The following is a 20,799-nucleotide window of genomic DNA, read 5'->3' as shown; positions in this document are numbered from 1 at the left end:
TGATTATATATATAAATTTACTTTAAACACGTAATTCATTCTCATCAGTCATCCATTCTATTCTCATCAGTCGAATATTGTTGATTGTTGGACAATGTATTGATCTTTATAATTATTGGACATTGTAATATGTTTGATAATCATTCGACATTGTATTGATCTTTTAATTATTGGACATTGTATAAATATTTTTTATTTCGATTTAAGTATTAAGTATTTATGGTGGAATTTTGTTGTTGGTCAGTTTTTTGGTCGACCATGGTGATTTCTGGGTCGACCTTGTTGATCCATGTTGATATTTTGGGTCGACCATGTTGATCTCTGGGTCGGCCCATGTTGATTTTGGGTCGATCAAGGTTGCTTTTGGGTAGATCTTTTTTCTAACACATGAATCCATATATTTGACAAATATGACCGATAATTGCTTAATTTTGACGGATAATTACACAATTTTGACCAATGTTGCATGTTTTTAACATATGAATCACATAATTTCACAAGTATGTTCTATAACGTTACATGATTTTGTTACATGTTATGACATATGAGTTACAATTTCACAACTATGTTACATGTGTTTTGACATCTGAGCCACAATTTCACAATTATGTTATATGTTTTAACATATTAATCACAATTTCACAACTATGTTACATGTTTTAACATATGAATCACAATTTCACAACCAACTATGTTACATGTTGTTTTAACATATGAATAACAATTTCACAACTATGTTACATGTTTTTAACATATGAATCACAATTTCACAATAATGTTATATAATATTACATGTTTTAACATATGAATCACATATTTAGCTGAGTCGAAACAAAGTAGACCTTGTTGTTTTTGGGTCGACCCTTGTTGCTTTGCTTTTGGGTCGACCCAAAGGAAAGCAACATGGGTCGACCCAAAGGTATATATTACAAAATTCAACAAAAATCAAGATAATAAGATAATTAAAATGGACAAAAATTAATAATAAAAACAATAAAAAAAAACATGGCAGGTTTCTTCTTGGTCAACCAAAATTATGTTGGTTGACCAAGAAGAATTTCTTCTTGGTTTGGTTGACCAAGAAGGACCAAGAAAATTAATGTTAGTCGACTAACTTAATTTTGGTCGACCAATTTTTTTGAGTGGACTATTAGATTTTCTCAAAATAGAATCCGTGTCGACCGAGAAAAAAAAGAAAAGGAGAATTAATTAAGTTAAAGAGTTTAATTGATAATCAAAAGTCAACTCCTTGTTCTTAAAAAAAAAGTCAGAGTCCTTGTTTTTTAAATACTTTCTCTCTCACACCTACTTTTTTAATTGGCCCGACATCTGTGTAAGAAAATAAAAAATTATTAATCAATAAAATATAAAAAAATGAATTCCCTTCTTTTTTTTTTTTGATCAAATGAATTCCCTTCTTAAAAATTAGTTCCTTCATTTTTTTTAATTATAAAATGAATTATTAATTAAATAATAAACTATTTTTTTCTTACTTAATTATTTATTTATAATTAAATAAGAAACATATGAGCACTTTTATAAAATTAAATTATAAATTTAATTTAAAAAAGAAAGCAAATGCCACTAAAATTTAAAAAAAATGCGATTTTAGCGTTTAGACTGAATTAGGCAGCGTTTCGCGCTATTTTGTAGAAACACGCGAAATCCGCACAACTGCAGCAATCATCGATCGAATCGATCAAAAACCCAAACTCAAAAAGTCCCTTGTTCCCAAATCCCACAAAGTGCCTGAGAATTCAAACCGATAACTAGAATTTCAATCAAATTCCAGTAAAGTCCGTAACTTCAAGCTGAAGGCAAATGTCATTCTCATTTTTCAAGCAATCGAGGCCTAAAACCCCTTAGGAATTAGCAAAGGCTATCAAGGATAGTTTAATGGCACTCGACTCCAAAACCGTGGCTGAGGTCAAAGCCCTGGAAAAGGTGGAATCTTTGTGTATATTTTAAGGATTGTGGTGGAATAATTGAACTGTTTAATTCTAACAAAAATGTAGTTTGTTTGGCGGGAAGTTTATAGTGTTGTGATGCGAAATTATTTATGTTAGATTTTTTTTTTCTTCATTGAAACAGACAAAGGACACGCCTTTGCAAATTGGATGTAGTTTGGTGTTGCACGCTGCCAGTATGTTATTTTTAATATTTTGCATCAAGTGAAATGTTTTGGAAAAATAATTGGAATGCTAGTACTTCTATTGTTCTTTTTCCCTGTCGAAGGCGTAAGGACTGTTAAAGCTGCCTTATTGGTGGACTATGGACTCAAAATTTGAGCTTGACCACTAGTTAAATAGCACGTAATTCGTTGTCTGGGTTGGCTTTAGTTCTCCTTTGTTGGTGATTGACATAGATTTGACCACGGTTCCAAAACGGATGCCGGTTCTAGAACAATGGTTCTGTTGAAGCTATACCGGTTCACTTGGACATTCCGGTCCCTATTCGGTTATGATACTAATTTTTTTAACCAAATTTTATTTCTTTTAATTCTAGTGGTCAAGAAAAAATAACCCTTTGTGTCGTAAGCCTAATGAGAAAGTTCTAATTTTCTATTGGAAAAAAATTAATATCAGGACTTGAATTTAATTCATATGATTAACTTGTCTACGTCAAGTCTAGATTGATAGAAGTTTTCTGTGATCTTCTTTGCACGATAAAGAAGTTATGGCATATTGAAACTTAAAATAACTAATGAATGGAACATTTATAAAATTTCAATAGATATTTCTTAGTTTATTGCGTCAGACATTGTGACGAGGAACTGATTTATTGTTCGCTTTGAGTGGCTCTTAGCTTAAGAAAGGTGTTGCTGTAAATATTTTACTGATGAGCAAATTATCAAGTGGATGAATCTAGAATGCAGAAGTGAATGGAAATGGAAAACAATCAGTTTATCATTATAATTCTGGCTTTTTTTATGCATATCTAGAGCTGGGTCTTGGCGTCCAGCGTCCTGCTCATAAGGATTCTACAGACTTTTGTTGTTTCTGTGGTTCTGATGTTTGATATACAGGATTACTTGTTTCTTCGTCTTTCTATTTTCACTTTACCGTAGGCTTTGGAGGAAGTTGAGAAGAACACGACTGCAATGAAAACTATGTTGTCAGGAGATGGAGAAATCGAACCAAGTGCTGATCAAAATTTTCAACTCACAGTTGAAATCTGTGATGAAGATATTATTTCTCTTCTGTTCCACAAGTTACCAATTCTGGGATGGGAAGTAGGTGCATAAAGTAATAACGAACAATCTTATAGAAGGTTGTAAATGTATTTTGTGTTTCCGTACTTATCAAATTGTTTGATATCTCAGACCAGGAAATTTTTAGTCCACTGTTGGTCTATATTGCTTAAACAAAAGGTTGATTTAACACATTGTTGTGTGCAATACATGGAAAATCATTTGGAACTGCTTGACTTCCTCATTGTTTGGTGGGATCCTCGATATTCAGAAAACAGCTCCTCAACTTGTCTTTTAATAGCCCCTTTTATGAGTATCTTGATTTGGTAAATGAAGTTTTACGTAACCGTGTTATTCAATAACGCTGTCTTGACTAATGAGACCTATGTATTTGGTTTGGATATCAGCTATGACAACAAGGAAATTGCTCTGAACTGTGGGAATATGCTAAGGGAATGTATCAACTGTCCAACACTTGCAAAGTAAGACGTGTACTTTTAATTTTTCCTTTGTGTCCTAAAAGCTCCCAATTTAATGTTTCTCAAGAAGTGGGAAAAAAAGGAAAGTATACAAGGTCCTGTTTTATATTGCAGAGTTTTCACAACAAGAAAACCACAAATCTTATTTCAGACACATATTGGAGTCTCCCAGCTTTGAGTTGTTCTTCAAATTTGTTGAGCTACCTAATTTTGATGTTACCTCTGATGCATTTTCTACATTCAAGGTCACATATCTTTTATATATTTTCGGACATACTTCATCTATTTAAACTATTTTTATTCTATTTTTTACAATATTGAATATAGAGGTAAACTTGCCAGGATCTGCTCACTAAACATGCATCTGCAGTTTCTGAGTATCTGACTACTCACTACAACGAGGTTTCTCCATCTCTTTCCTTATTTTATTTGGAGTAGTGTGCGAGAGAATTTAGTTATTGAATTCCTTCAAGGTTGAAGAAGTTTAATTTGACCTATGTTATGTTATAGTTAAAATCATGTATTGTGTGCACGTGTATCTTGATACTTGTTTTTGACAAATCTTAATAACATAATGAAACTCGTATCTTCAGTTTTTTGAGCAATATGAAAAGCTCTTGACATCGGTTAACTATGTGACTAGAAGGCAGTCTTTGAAGGTTAGTACTTAACTGCTTATATCAGCTCATGTTTCTTCTTCTGACTGTTACTTGTATTGACATTGTAATTGCAATGTACTTTAGCTTCTGTCCGAATTTCTTTTGGAATCTCTAAATTCTCAAATAATGAAGAGATACATTGCCGAGGTTCGCCATTTAAAAGTCATGATGACCTTGTTGAAGGTAATTCATAGTTATCCTTCCTGATGCCAGATGTTAGTAAGATTTTGTAATTATATGGAAAATGATTAAGAACTTTAGTTGCATAAAGAAACTATGATATTTGCAATGCTGAACATGGTTCCCCGCGTTACTACTTTTGGCAATACTCTACCCTCAAGTGCGCGAGCAGATAATAATAAATATTATTATTATTTCTTTGAAATATTTCTTGATAGTGAGCAGAAATAAATCATCACATACCTTTGACCACCATGGGGATATTTCGAGCCTTCTGGCAGTTACTTTGAATTGTTTGTTGTTAAGTATTAATGTAAAGTCTAGCCGTAAATAGGGGTGCAAATCGCGTAGGGTTTAGTATTAACCCTTTTGTTGAATTCAAACTTGAGATTAAATTTTTTTGGTTGGCTCACAGATCTAAAATTGAACTATTATAAGATCGAGTTTGGCTTGGCGTAGAATTTGAATTCAAGTTCAATTCTTTTGATTTGAAGTTATCATTGAATTTTGGCAAACACAAATTCGAAGCACAGCTTGAATTCATGAGCTCGACGAATATTAAATGCATTTATAAGCTATTAAAAAGACATTAAAGCCAATAACCTCTCGAAGAAAATAATTTTGACACAAGTTTGATGATAATGTTCAATAATTTCAAACACAAATCAAATAATATTTGTGCCAGTTCAAAAAGGTCACAAGTTGAACTTGATTCATTTTCTACCCCTGACTACAAATAATCTATAAAGGAAGAAAATATATTCGAAAGTGTGTTTATTTAGTTTCTAGTTCTTTACAGTCGTTTTATGCAATGCCTGGTCGCCCTATTAAAATTTTAGGTTGGATACATGAAAATTGCATACCAAGTTAGAACACCCCGTGCTAGTGAAGCTTTGATTACATGCCTCAGAGGTTAGACACAAATGCTATTGTGGAAAAGAGACCACGTCTAATATTCTTCTGCTGAAATTCTGTACAGGATTCAAGCAGAAACATCCTAATATCTGCCTTTCATGTTTTTAAGGTAATAAGCATATTATATTTTCTCACCAGCAATTTTCTCAAGTACTTAGTTTTCTTTGTAAACTCTGGCTTTTGGATTCCTTAAATTTAATGCATCTGGATTGAAACTCAAATTCGTTCATCAGTCTTTTGAGTTATAACTCTGAATCTTGTATAATGAGTTTAATACTTTTCATCTGTCTTGGTCGAGAGTCGAGACTCTAGAGAGAAAGTTCGTTGAGAGGCTTTTCCTGTTTTTGTACCTAACCTGGAAAAACCTCTGTACATATGAAATTTTCGCTTAATCTTCTTATTCCATCTGCAAGTTTTTGTAGCTAACCCAAAAAAACCATGAGATGTTAAAGTTATCCTCGCGAAAAACCATGAAAGGCTGTTAGAGCTGCTCCACAATCTCTCTGTTGGAAAAGGTACACATAAATCTGTCAAACGTTTGAACTTGTGGAATAACTGCTACAAATCAAGACTATGTACAGGGACTTAAGTCAGATTCTGTTATAAGCCGGAAAACCTTCTCCACGTTAACTATCATCTATGCGTCGTTTACCTGCTAAATGTGTTGGTGTCAATGCAGATGCCGAAGATGACCATATTAAAGAGGAAAAGGAACTAATAATTAAGGAAATAGAGAGAGTGTCTCGGCTTGCAAAACTTGAATCTTAGGTGCACTTCCACCACCATACACCTGCATTGATCATCCTAACGTGATATCAGTATTTTTATGATTTTTCCAAACCTTTATGTATCCAAGCTAAGCCTTGCCTATATCTAAATTTAAGTGAATGATCATGCACCAGAGAACTTTCAAACAACTTGGTCGAGAAAAAGATAACCCGTCTTGTGAGAACTTGAGATGTATAAACTGTTCCGCAACTGGCCAAAAAGCCATCTGTCTATAGCCTTTTCTTCTTTTTTTTTTGTAGCTTCTTTTCTGATTGAAAATTTGGAATAAGGCTGTGTACCCTGTAAATAAATATGTTTTGCTGTGATCTCTACAAGTTGGATTACCAGTAACTAACTCCTTTTCTAGATACCGCGTCCCACCTAATGTAGGCCTTGAATTTTTCCCATGCGTTTTTGTGATTTATTTGATGCTAGAAGTGAGTGAGAGTATACTAAATTTGTTATAATTATTAGTGAAATCATTTTTTTTTAAAGAAAAAATTTCAATTAGCCCAACGTTAGTGTTTCAGAGTTTCAAGTTCTGCTTTTAGGTAGTGGCAATATTACCTGTTGTGGACTTGCTCCTAGTTTTACCGATGGACATTGTTTGGTTTATTGGATTAAATAATATATGATGTATAATATGGGATATCAAATTGAATTATATGGATAAGAGAAGGGCGTATAACTCTAATTGTTGTAGAACTCATGTGAAACACTAAATGAAATGAGGATATGNCATTTTGGTCATCGTATATGCTTGTGATGGGTTGTGGTTGATAGTCTAAGAACTTAGGTGATAACTCGAGGGGCCCTCAAAATTTAATATTATCATTATCAATAGCGGAAGCGTGTATAAGCATTTAATTTACATAATATAACAAAATTACGAATTCAATAGAATAGTTAAAGTCTTGTTAAGCCGATAATTTCAATTTCAATCATCATTAAATAGAAAAAAAAAATAGAGGTTAAGTCTTTGAGAACTTAGTGAGGGAATAAAATTGGGCATATATATTTAAACAAGTAAAGAGAAAATTTATATGTGCAATATTTCAGTATGAGATACATGTATCAGCAATAACACATCATTATGAAAATGTCTTATCAAGTGACATGCAGAGATTGTTAGGACTCTGAAGTGAATAGTATAGAATGAAGAGGTGGTCCCACCAAAATTTGATGTAGCAATTTTCTCCATGTATTCAAGTAGAATCCATACAATTGATCATTTACGAGCCAAATTGAACTCACATTTTTAAATCGAAGTCATGTTGTTCGGATGAACTATATATCATATTTTAAACATGTTCATTGGACTCACTTTTCGGGCCGAAGCCGTGTTGTCTACCAGACTAGCAATATGGTACATAAACTGTTGTCCAGACTCAATTCATTCATTCAATTAGTAATAGCTGATCGTTAAACAGTCAAGAGCCAATAAATCCAGAAATTCAAATGCGCAGTTTAATATGACTAATAATTTGCGACATGTACAACACGATACAATATATGAATAAATTATTTGTTTATAAACTTTACTGTAAATTTCAGGCCAAATACAAAATTCTATTATTGAAGAAATCGATAGGAAAACCTTACCTCGCTAGCTTACTTTAGTTTCGATTTCAATCCCAAGCCAAGCTATTTTCCTACAAATATAATTTCAGTGATTTAACAATGCTTATGATCGGTAATAGGTATTGGAATCTTTAAAAACCATTTTTGTACAAAACTTGTACCGGGTAGTTTCGGTTAACATTTTGAAAATTCATAACATTTGAAATACATATCCAAAAATTATCAAACTTTCCAGAAATGCCTAAAAATAGTGCAGAATCATTCGAAATTCGAAAAATTCATGAAACTCATCGGTCTGTGTAACAAAGGTGCTGCCTTGCCGGCGCGTGGCCGAGCTGACAGCAACACAAGGCCGGAATTTTTATGGGAGATGCGTCTTATAATTCACTAGAAGTTTCAAATTGAACACTTTTTAGAATTCAGAACGAATCAATAGCAGATTTGAAAAAACTATAATGGTTGTCAAGCTTGTTTTGGACGACCAAAAAGTACTTCGGTTTATTGTCTAGATGATCGGCCGATACATTTGTGAACTAGGAAATAGTTTGAACAACTTTTATTTTAAAACTGAAGGAAAATTCGTCCAAGAAGAAGGAGAAATAAAGAGCATAATCTAGTAACCTGGATTGTAGAGAATGAATGAGAGTGAGTCATTTACCCATTGTCAAGTGTTGGCTTATCTTGATGACACATTTTCCATCAAATTATTGACACATTATCTATTAAATTAATGACACTTGATTATCAATTTAATTTAATTATTAATAGACAATTTTGAATTAGTTAATATTTTTTAAGTTTTATTTAATTTTTTATTATATATTATTTTTATTTATTTAAGTTGTATTATTAGCATATTTTATGTGTTTGTAGTGTTCAATTTAAATTTTATTTGTAGAATAATAAAATTAACTTATTAATATTATTTAGATGGATTTTTTTAATTTCATTCTAAATCTTTTAGATATTAAGTAGATTAATGTGTAGACAATTATTTATATATGTCAAATTTTGCTAGAATAAAATTTTTATTGATCGATTTATTTAAATTCATTAATTAAATTTTTATAAAACATGTCAAAATTTTTGAGGTGTTACAATCTCCCTCCTTTAATTTAATATGGTCCCCAAATTTCCTTATGTGATAGGAAATCCTGAATCTTTCGGTTTATTTCTTTCTCATCACCTTCTTTAATAATGTTATGATGCATAATTAATAAGATCTTTGTTCATTTGCAAGAGCATCTTACTTAGTTTGTACAAGCTAGATAAAAGTTATGCTAGCCTTGGGTGTCTCGTTTATCACCATTCTGCATATAGTTGTCAAGGGCGCACGGCACACTGAGGCGCACAAGGGCTCTGGAGCCTGAGGCGCAAGGCGAGGCGCGCGCCTTACCGAAGCAAGACACACATTTTTAATTTTTTTAAAAAATATATTTATCTTAGAATAATATATTAAAATATGAAATAATTAAGTCACAATGTCACACAAAACAACAAATAATTATAAGTTCAGAATAATAAGTAACACGATTAAAATTCGTCAATCATCTAAATCAAATTCATCTTCTTCCACCGAATCATCAGAGTCCCTAGAACTTTCGGACTTGTATTTTTCTTGATCTTCACCACTTTCTTGATCAACATCAATTTCTTCTTCCTCTTCATCCAAAAGATGTGAAATCGGCCTTTTTCTGGTTGTTTTGGATGTAGATGCCCTTACCTCGTTTGAAGAAGATGAAGCACGAGATCTAAAACCATAAATCGGTTCACCAACTCCAGACGCTCGACCTAAATCACCCCATGTCAAATCATCATCCCCAAAGACTAGATTATTTTCTTCATTGTCAAGTCCTCTCATAAACCATTCATCGATATCATTCAATGAAATAGTATCAATTTTGTCGCGCAAATCATATCGACGTTTCAATGCCCTGTTATATTTAATGAAGACTAGATCATTCAAACGCTTCTGCGCCAACATGTTTCTTCTTTTCGAATGAAGCTGCAAAAAGTTTAAAATACATTCATTCTTGTGAATGGTTCAAAATAATAATTATAATTAATATGTCAAGATTCAAGAGCATCTATTTAATGTTAAAATTTAAATACTTATATGCTGAAACATCTCCAGTTCCGCTCACAACCAGAAGCACTGCACGTAAGACAGAGAATTCTCATAGCAAAATCTTGCAATTGTGGGGTTGTAGAACCATATGCCAACCACCATTCAGCTGTCAAATGATATAAACAAAATTTCAAAATTCAAATACTTCAAGTTTTCAACAATATGTTATGATCTTGAAACAAAAAACAAGAAGTAATTACCTGGTGATAATTTATTTCTATGTCTAATAGCCAAAGAACCACCAAAAAGCCCATCAGCATTTTTATATTTTGAGAGTTGATATGTGATTTTATCTTGAAGGTCAACATCTTCACACATCTTTTCAACACACTTGTACAACCCCTTCATAAATTCAGCATCTTTTTCTATCTCAAGATTCGTATAAAAGAGTTCCGGGTTCAAAAAGTAACTAGCTGCATGCAAAGGCTTATAAAGCTGATCGTCTACCTTTTATCAATGTTTTCAAAAATCTTTTGGTACTTCTCTTCGTTGTTGTTGAAAGCCAAAGCAATAGCCTCCTTAGCTCAATCTATAGCCTCATATATATACCCATTGCAAGTTTTTTTCACCATCAACTAATCGAATCACTTTAATAATTGGGCCACCAACTTTAATGGTATAAACAACATGATTCCAAAAGGAAAACATCAATATAATCTCTGTTGCACGTTTACCTTCTACCTCCTTCGCAAATCGACTCGTGTTCCACTTTTCTGAAGTGAACATCTTTCTTAAATTCACCTTCTGTTTTTGAAACCTTTTCAATGTCATAAAAGCAGTGGCAAAACGAGTTTTTCCAGCCCTAACCATTTTTCTTTGACATGTGAATTCTCTCATCATGTTCAAGACTTGTGGTATATTATATATATAGACATTCACCATCACGCCTCTTTCATAAACCTTCTTCAGTACAGGAATTTTGAACAAATCTTCAAGCATTAAATCTAAACAATGGGCAGCACATGGAGTCCAAAATATGTGTGAAAATCTTATTGTCAAATGCTTCCTTGCATATTAAAGATTTATGTTCTTGCTTATAAGTAACAAATCTAATACTTATTAGAAAGTAATATCTCGAATTCACATTTCATACCTGCTGAAACATTTGCAGAGGCATTATCTGTAATCAGTTGAACAACATTCTTTGGACCAATTTGCTCCACATACTTTTCAAGTAAGTCAAACAACTTGAGATCGGTATGAGAAAAGCCGGAGGCATCCACAGATTCCAAAAATATTGTCCCTCTTGGACCGTTCACCAAAAAATTAATCAAAGTTCTATTTTTTTCCATTAGTCCATCCGTCAGCTATTAATGAACATCCATATTTTTTATAGTCTGCCTCGTATTCTTTCAAAAGAATTTTCGTGCTTTGTATTTCTTATTTAAATAAGTTACTCTAACTTCATGGTAATTTGGGGGCTTCCAATCATGAGTACAGTAGGATGCAGCTCTACAAAATTCTTTAAAACTATCATACTTTACGGCGTTGAAAAGAATACATGCATCGTACATCCATTTGACAAAATACTGCATCACGGAGTCTCTCATTTTTTTCTGACTTTCATCATATTTTTTTGAATCTTTTGCTCCTTTTTGCTTTCCTTGACTCACAACCTGATCCATATTATTGACAAAGAAATAATCAAGAGGACCAACAATCTTTGTCTTTTGACTTTAGAAAACAGGGGGATGGCGGCGGATCTCGCTATTGTACTTAACATTGGTTGCTTCCCTTTTCGAGGGATTGGAACCACATCATCATCTTCCAAAATTTCCAATTGCTCATCAAATTCATCAAAACTAGGATTCATGTCAATTTGCTGCTTGATTTCTTTTTCTTTTTCTTTTTATATGTAAACTTGAATTTCAATTCTAGCATGCTCAGGGCATTTCGGACATGCTTTGGCATTTCGATGGCCTCCAGCAAGATGTTGCTTGAGACGAAAAATTCATCCATTGAGAATTTTGTCACAAAAAACACATTGCACGGAATTAGTGTCTTTTAGATTGATTAATTTCCCATAATTCCAGCCAGGTTCTTTGTGATTCTCCAAATCTTCAGAGGCAGACATTAACCTGAAGAAAATATTGCAACAAGTATTATATAATTTATATCAATAATTCAGTATATATACATTAACATGATTTAATAAACCATGCAGAGCCAAATACTTGACATTTACTCACTTAATATTCATCCAAATTTAGTTGCCTTTTCAAGGCTTCACATGAAATAACAAAACAATCACTGAAATAAAAATATTAAAAGATATTAAAGGTAGTGGCATCCCTGGTTTGTCTAGATATGTTCTTGTTGTTTTATTATTGTGGTAAAGGCAGTCCAATTAGTCTGATTGATAACGTGACCCTTTAGCTATGGTTTCATGGATTTAAGACGTGTAGTTTTATCTAATAATAACATGTGGCTTTTGTCTCTTCCTCTTACTACGTATATTGAGTGTACTCCATACCTCCACAGGTCAAATATGTTGGTATAATTAAATTTTTGTCAAAATTCAAATATCAGTAAAATATATTTTTTAAATTTCATTTTTTTACGAATTATATATTTTTTTTGTTTGATGAATTTTATATATTTAAACATGAAATTTACCTAAATTATTTAGTAAATAAAAATAAAAAGATGTGCTTGCATGATATAAAATTTGGGAGAGTAGCTTAAAAAAGTAAAAATAAATAAATAAGATATCGAAACATCAAAACCGATACCTGAGCTTCTTCAATAAATGGTTTTTGGCCCTTCTCTTTTTCACGTTGTTGGCTTCTGTTGCAGTCTGCACACTTCTGCTCTTGTCGCCTTTTGTAATTATGTTATTTAATTTGTGAACTGGGCTGCTAGAGTTTGGGTTTGGGGTTGGGCTGGGCCTTTTACATTTTAAGTTACTATTAAAAAAAAACAGAGAAGTTGCATTTTCAAAATGCAACTTCTCTGTTACTGTTTTTTTTTTTAAAAAAAACAATCTCAGGCGCGCCTAAGGCGCACCCGAGAGCCTTTCAAAGGCGAGCCCAGGTGCACGTCTGAGCTCGCCTTTGTGAATCGTTGCGCCTGGGACGGCTCCAGGTGCAATGCCCACGCCTGGTTGCGCCTCTCGCCTTCGCCTCAAGGCGAGAGGCGCTCGCCTGCCTCTCGCCTTTGACAACTATTCTGCTGCGGGTTTAACGTCATATTCCTTTCCAATACGTTAGAATTTTGGTCTTACGTGCAAGTGGGGATTTGTTCTTGTTCGGACAGCCTTGAATGCGATGCTGGTCACATCTGTAAACCACACATTTCTCATTGAAGTGACTTCGTTGAAATGGATGAGCCGGGTAAGGAGCTCCAACGGGTCAAATCAATAATTTATAGTTTTTAGGGAATTTGAGCGAAGATAATGGCTTCAATAGCACCTGCAAACAATGAAAGGAACTCGTGAATGGTCGCCGGAGGGGTGTCCGACGTGGCCACTCCGATGCTTAAGTCAGCAGGTTGAAGATAAGCCAAAAGCAATATTTGGTAGAAAAATATGTATAATGCTTAAGAGTTCAAAGATTTCAGAATCCGTAAATGACATTAATACCTGCTATTTATAGGAGAAGATGAGGTAGGTACCTCGATTCCAGTGTTACCTACTAAGTATGACAAGTCGGCTGACCATACCCTATCTTCTGATGACTTTTAAGACACTCCAAGCCCAAGTTGTTCTGACAGATTAGACGTCCTGTATCAATCATACTCGAGTGTGATTCAATTCTCGAGGTGGCCCGGGCAATTGGTTACCCGGGTACTTGTATGAGAGCCCGGGCTGTTCGGAGAATACTTGGGAAATATGTAGGGCTCGGGCTCTTGATGGTGTCCGGGTCATCAGCGACCCGGATCCTTAGGGGGGTATCATCACCCATCCCTAAAATAGTCGGGCTAGAGCTTGACTCGCTGTCCCGATCAGTCCAAGATAATTAACAATGTACAACATCGGAGCCTTCAATTATCCCAGAGATGAGATGAAATGCTGAGACCTCCTATCTCCCGGACTCATAATAACTTATTGTCTAACATTCTTGAGCCCTGTCATTATTACCACGATGACACGTGTCATAGCATGAATTCCCGCCTAAAGGACGTTTCGCATTCCGAGAAGTGGATAAGTCTGATGCCTCGATAACCGTCACGTCTTTTCACCTCTTGGCACCATTTCCAAAAACACATCCTAGACGTTCGTGCATTTATAGATCAACGGCTGTGATTAGATTCTTCCTCCTATACATAGCCACTCACCCACTTTTCAATCATATTAACAAATTGTCATCCAGGAAACACAATGGCTGGTGCAAGCAGTACGAAAACTCCGAGTATGACCGAAGCCTTCAAGGATTCTGCTCTAGAGATTCGAAAATCTACTATGGAAGATGAAGAGTTTCACGAAATTCTTGACTACTGGGAAGAGCTTCATGGGCTGAAGCTTCTTTATGACTCTGGAGAAGCTATCACTCCTAGCCTGGTAGCTAAACTGAGGAGAGTGCGAGAGCACTTGCATGTAGCTGAGTGGGTAGACATCTTTACAGATGGTCGTATCTATCAATTAATGCTTTGGAAAGAAATAAAGATCCTTAAGCGCATTGCCGATTCAGACAGCTTCCTGAAGACATCCACCGGGCCTTTAGCTGCTTGGTTGAAAATATGGATAATTGTTGTAGAAGAAGAATATGATGATGTAGTACGTGCTAATGTCTATGGTTGAATAAAATATTAATTCTAGCCTGTCTTTGTCGTTACTTTGCTGTAATCCTTTAAGTTTATCAGTTGATACATATATATCGCGAGTTGAACAAGATTAATTGATAAATTATAATGCCAAGCCTTAACATCTCCTGGGCTTTCCTTGAAATGCCGGGGCCTCATGCCTCCTGGGTTCTGAATACGGTGCTTTATCGGTTATTCTTCTCGGGTATTCCAAGAGACGTCATTATGACACACGCTTCGCATTCATATCATTCCATGATCCAAGAATCTGGTAATTCCGATACATTGATATTTGTAGCTCCGTCTTTCTTCATAAATAAAAAACGTTTAGACTAGCTCACGGCTTTCCACCTTCTTTAGCATTAAATACCACCTGTCTATAAATAAGAAGATGAAAGTGAAATAAGAACAATAATCCAATATGTCGAGTTCGAGCGAGTCCACCGTTTGTAGCAGCATGCATGTCCAGGTGCCTTCTCCGATACGTCCTCATCTGGAGGAACTGAAGAGGACCATTGAGGAATATGTTCTGGTGAAGGTCATGTCCACCTTTTATAAGATTCAAGACCTTCTGTATGCACACCAGAATGGCTTGGCTTTTACTCGACCGCAAAGAGCAGTGGCGAGGAAATACAAGCGGGAATTTCACATAAATTATGTTGCAGAGCTGGCCACTGATCAAGTTCTGCTGCAGGCGATGCTATGGAAGGAATGGCATCAGCTAGACAAGATTGCTACTACCGGGTCTTTCGCCAACCTCCGAATCCCCGAATTGACTAATTGGATATCGGAGTGGCAAGATTCTATAGGCTCTAGAATGGCAGCTGTAAAATGGCATCGATTCCATTAATAATATTTTAACTTGCGTACTTTGTTTCTTCACTTTTCTGCAACCAAATTAATATGAACTAAGCCAGATATAACTTGATAAATTAAAATAATGTGTCAGGATCTAATGTATCCTGATCTCTAATATAACGTGCCGGGTTTTAAATAAAGTACCGGGGCCTCAAATCTCCCGGGCTGATAATAAGATTCCGGGGCTTGATATCATCCGGTCCTGTAATATAATATGCCGGGGCTTCGTATCTCCCGGGATGATAATAAGATACCGAGGCTTGATACCATCCGGTCTTGTAATATAATATGCCGGGGCTTCGTATCTCCCGGGACGATAATAAGATGTCGGGGCTTGATACCATCCGATCTTGTAATATAATATGCTGTGGCTTCGTCTCTCCCGGGATGATAATAAGATGCCGGGGCTTGATCCCATCCGATCTTGTAGTATTTTGTCGTTTAGCTTTTCCGGGCTATGAATGCGATGTGAGAATGACGCGTGCCCTCCCATTCCAACGGTGTGGGAACCCGGGCTCTAACTCGATTATCTTTGGGATTAATTGGATCTTTGTTAGAAAATGTGGGTCAAAATTTTGTTTTTAACATTTATCCAAATGTATATAAATAAGCACAAACATTATATATAAAATTCCTGTCATTTTATTCAACTCCAACTAACGTTCACATGCTCTATTGAAATCAACATACTAAGGTTTATAATTCAGTACATGTCTAGTAAAAACCACTAGTGATCTTCTACGCCCGTAATCTCCACGCTATCTCGATCTCTCATCCTCTGCGTGACCCTGATCCTGTCCCACCTGTTGTCATGCACACATACAGACACAACAACAGCCGGATACTCCGGTGAGAACAAATCCCAGTATAAAACATGTATACATGCATGTCATGCAATTAAATACAATGTAATAAAACATAAATCAATGTTTATGACACATTAGTGAATACAGATATAACTCTGCGACTCTTATTCTTTGACTCGACTCATATCTAAGTCTAGGGATCCCGGTGTGAATAAGACGTAACAAGTCTCCCACCTACTCTCCCAATCGTGGTGGCGGTACGTCTTATTCTTAGACTTCGGTCCTGTCTGTATCGAATGTCTACAATCGGAGTCGATCTTCTCCTATGCTTCGATACCACCGAACATCTAGAAAGTTTGGCAAATCTGCCAATGACTTTCCTATCTCAATGCGTGCAAATAAATCAAGATAAAGCACAAGCATATCAAGGTATAGAAATCTAGTATGTGATTTTGGGAAACTCGAATCAAATCTAACTCGAGTTGTATCTTCCCTAATCAACATGAATTATACCTTTCTTTCTGTCAATCTGACTCTGTCGAAGTCTCGAACTCAAGGCCTGTCAATACTCAATCTGGGAATGACAATATCGAGGAGTACAATATCAATACACCAATCAATTCAATATTGGATATAATCAGAACAAAATCAAATTCTGTTTCGACAGCATAACTGCATAATCTCAATATACCCAACAATACAAATCAACAGATATCCGTTCTCGCAACTCATAATCAATAATAATACAAATCTGATATCAAATCTCAGTCAAATCAACTCTGAAATTCATAACAATTCTATACGGTATCCGTTCTTCAATCTGGTTTCGATTATCCGATTTCTACTACGTCAAGAACACCATATATGAATCATATCTGATTCTGACAATACCATAATTTCAGATCATATCAAAACTTAAGAAAACTTACGTCCGGTTGAAGCCTGCGTCGATAGGAACACAGTACTGAAATCGGATTTAAAATCAGACGGACGGATCTTTCGTAAATCACAAATCTACAAGTTAAAAGGCGTAACGATTTCTCGTAGTTTCTCGTTTCCTTCTTTCCCACTGAATCTGAATGAAGAAGCTTGTATATATATAATCAAGTTGCATGTGAGTGAAACGTGGCTCATTTTCATACAAATTAGGCGGCGCTCGGGCGGTCAAAAACTATCGCTCGGGCGCGGAGAGTTCTGTCCGAGCCTTAGCTTATCCTACTCTGGCGCTCGGACAGTCACACTTTACCGCTCGGGCGCGGAATGTTCTGCCCGAGTGTTCATATCCACTGGCGCTCGGGCGGTCACAAACTACCGCCCGGGCGCCACATCTTCTGCCCGAACAAATTTCTATTGAGCACTGGAGCTCGGGCGGTCGTTTCCTACCGCTCGGGCGCCAACTTTTCTGTCCGAGGCTTCTTGCCATTGCATTTCTTCACTTTTCCTTTCCTTCCTCATGCCTCCATTACCAATAATAGTTCAAAAGAATGATATCAAATTTCAGGCCTTACAATTCTCCCCCTCTAAGAGATGAGTTCGTCCTCGAACTCGCAGGCAATCAATCAAAGCAAGTAAAGGAGTAATATAATCAAAACTGAATAAGTACTCACATCAGCGAAATAACTCGGGATATCTCTGTCTCATCTCTGATTCTGTCTCCCAAGTGGCTTCTTCAGTGCCGTGACGACTCCATTGGACTTTCACTAGTGGAATAGTCTTCGTCCTGAGCTGTTTCTCTTTCCGATCAAGAATCTGAATCGGTTGCTCAACGTAACTCAAAGTCTGATCTAATTCGGCTTCTTCAGGCTGAATGACATGAGAACTATCTGGCATATATCTACGCAACATCGATACATGGAAGACGTCATGTATCCCAGATAGAGAAGGCGGAATGGCGAGTCGATAGGCACGATCTCCTAGCTTCTCGAGAATCTCGTATGGACCGATGTATCGCGGAGACAATTTCCCACGTTTGCCAAATCTGACAACGCCTCTGAAAGGAGAAATCTTCAAGAATACTCTGTCTCCCTGTTCAAATACTAACGGTCGACGTCTGATGTTCGCGTACTTCGCCTGTCTATCCTGCGCTGTCTTCATTCTCTTCTGAATGATCTTCACTTTCTCTGTCATTTCACGAATCATATCAGGCCCAAGTTCTGGTACCTCTGAGATGTCATCCCAGTACAACGGAGATCTGCACTTCTTTCCGTATAAAGCTTCGAACGGTGCCATCTCGATGCTAGTCTTGTAGCTGTTGTTGTACGAAAATTCACAAAGAGGTAGTGAATCTTGCCAACTAGTACCAAAATCTAGTACTACAGCTCTCATCATATCTTCTAAAGTCTGGATAGTTCGCTCTGACTGTCCGTCTGTCTAGGGATGGTAAGCCGTACTCAAGTGTAAAGTCGTACCTAAAGCCTGCTGCAAACTGTGCCAGAAATGTGAAGTGAATCGTGGATCACGATCTGATACGATCGACTTCGGCACACCATGTAGTCTAACCACTTCTCGGACATATATCTCGGCCATCTGATCATATCTGTACGTCATCTTGTACGGAATGAAGCATGCGGATTTGGTCAATCTATCTATCACAACCCAAATCGCATCGTAGCCTCTAGATGATCGTGGTAACTTCGTGACGAAATCCATGGAAATGTGATCCCATTTCCATTCAGGAATAGATAAACTCTGAAGTAACCCTCCAGGCTTCTTTCTCTCGGCCTTCACTGTTGGCAATTTAAACATTTCGACACAAACTCTGTAATATCTGTCTTCATCTGTTTCCACCAGAATTGTGTCTTCAAGTCATTGTACATTTTCCTGCCACCAGGATGAATACTGAACCGACTACAGTGCGCTTCTGATAATATCTGTTATTTCAAATCTGAAATATCTGGCACTACAAGACGGTTATTCACATACAAAACATGATCACATACCTGATACTAAGAAATATGTCCCGATCTGACCATATCAATCGACTTCTGAACACTCTGATCGTTTCTTTGTGCCTCTTTGATGCGAACAATCAAATCTGGTTCACACTGAATATTGGAAAGTCGCAACGGTCTACTATCTGTATCAAATTCTAATCCAGACAAACAACAATCTTCAACTAAATTCGAAACACCTATCGTCGATAAGGATAGGGAACATACCTTTCGACTCAAGGCATCCGCTGCTGCATTTGACTTCCCTGGATAGTACTTGATCTCGTAATCAAAGTCTTTCAGTAGGTCAAGCCATCTACGCTGTCTCATATTCAATTCTGACTGAGAAAACAGATATTTCAAGCTCTTGTGATCAGAGTAGATCTCAAATTTCTCGCCATACAGATAGTGTCGCCATATCTTTAGTGCAAATACGATAGCCGCCAATTCAAGATCATGAATTGGGTATCGAGTCTCGTGTGGCTTCAACTGTCTCGAAGCATAGGCAATAACATGCTGTCGCTGCATAAGAACACATCCTAACCCTCTGTGCGATGCATCACAATATACAACGAAATCACCTGTACCTGAAGGTATCATCAAAACTGGAGCACTGATTAGTCGTCTCTTCAACTCTAAGAAACTAGACTCACAATCTTCAGACCACACAAATGGAGTATTCTTCTGTGTCAACTGGGTAATCGGTTTCGCAATACTGGAGAAATCTTTAATAAATCGTCGATACTACCCTGCTAAACCCATGAAACTGCGTATCTCTGGCACAGAAGTCGGTCTCGACCAACTGATCACAGCTTCCACTTTACTCGGATCAACAGAAATACCGTCTCCAGATATGATATGTCCCAAGCAGACAACCTGTCTCAGCCAAAACTCACACTTTGACAGTTTAGCATACAATTGCTCATATCTTAACGTCTGCAACACAATTCTCAAATGCTCAGCATGATCAGTCTCATTTCTTGAGTAAACCAAAATATCATCTATGAAAACAATCACAAACTCATCCAGATACCTCTAAAAGACATGGTTCATCAATCCCATAAACACAGCTGGTGCATTCGTTAAACCGAAAGGCATGACAATAAACTCGAAATGTCCATACCTGGTTCGGAATGCAGTCTTCGGTATATCTGAATCTCTGACTCGCAGCTGATGATATCCAGATCGCAAGTCGATCTTGGAATAGACAGAGGATCCCTACAACTGATCAAACAAATCGTTGATGCGAGGCAATGGGTATTTGTTCTTTACTGTTGCCTTGTTCAGTTGCCGGTAATCAATACACAATCTCATCGAACCGTCTTTCTTTCGCACGAATAGCACTGGTGCGCTCCGAGGAGATACACTCGATCTGATATATCCCTTGGCCAGCAAATCTTCGAGCTGTTATTTCAGTTCTCTAAATTCAATAGGTGCCATTCTATAAGGAGCTCGAGATATAGGAACGGTACCTGGTACAAGATCAATGCTGAAATCTACCTCTCGAGCTGGAGGTAACCCTGGAATCTCGTCGGGGAATACATCAGCAAATTCACGTACCACTG

General features: G+C 36.4%; 1 protein-coding gene across 2 annotated transcripts; it reads left to right on the top strand.

Annotated features, from left to right (window-relative positions):
* Positions 1-1,638: 1,638 nt before the first annotated feature.
* LOC140979496 (uncharacterized) lies at positions 1,639-6,559 on the top strand. Of its 2 annotated transcripts, none has more exons than XM_073444912.1 (10): positions 1,639-1,944; positions 3,068-3,232; positions 3,323-3,441; positions 3,598-3,672; positions 3,821-3,914; positions 4,012-4,071; positions 4,263-4,328; positions 4,413-4,511; positions 5,488-5,938; positions 6,103-6,559. In XM_073444912.1, exons 1-9 carry the CDS (start codon positions 1,897-1,899, stop codon positions 5,614-5,616), a joined length of 855 nt encoding a protein of 284 aa, XP_073301013.1. In that variant the 5' UTR covers positions 1,639-1,896; the 3' UTR covers positions 5,617-5,938; positions 6,103-6,559. The 2 variants fall into 2 exon arrangements, with proteins under 2 accessions (XP_073301013.1, XP_073301015.1); XM_073444914.1 differs by having other exon boundaries at positions 2,092-3,232.
* Positions 6,560-20,799: the final 14,240 nt, after the last annotated feature.

Source organism: Primulina huaijiensis, chromosome 6 (assembly GCF_012295235.1).
Source record: "Primulina huaijiensis isolate GDHJ02 chromosome 6, ASM1229523v2, whole genome shotgun sequence".
In the NCBI taxonomy this organism is placed as follows: domain Eukaryota; kingdom Viridiplantae; phylum Streptophyta; class Magnoliopsida; order Lamiales; family Gesneriaceae; genus Primulina; species Primulina huaijiensis.
Note: the sequence above shows the minus strand (reverse complement) of the source record. Positions and strands in the feature narration are given on the sequence as shown.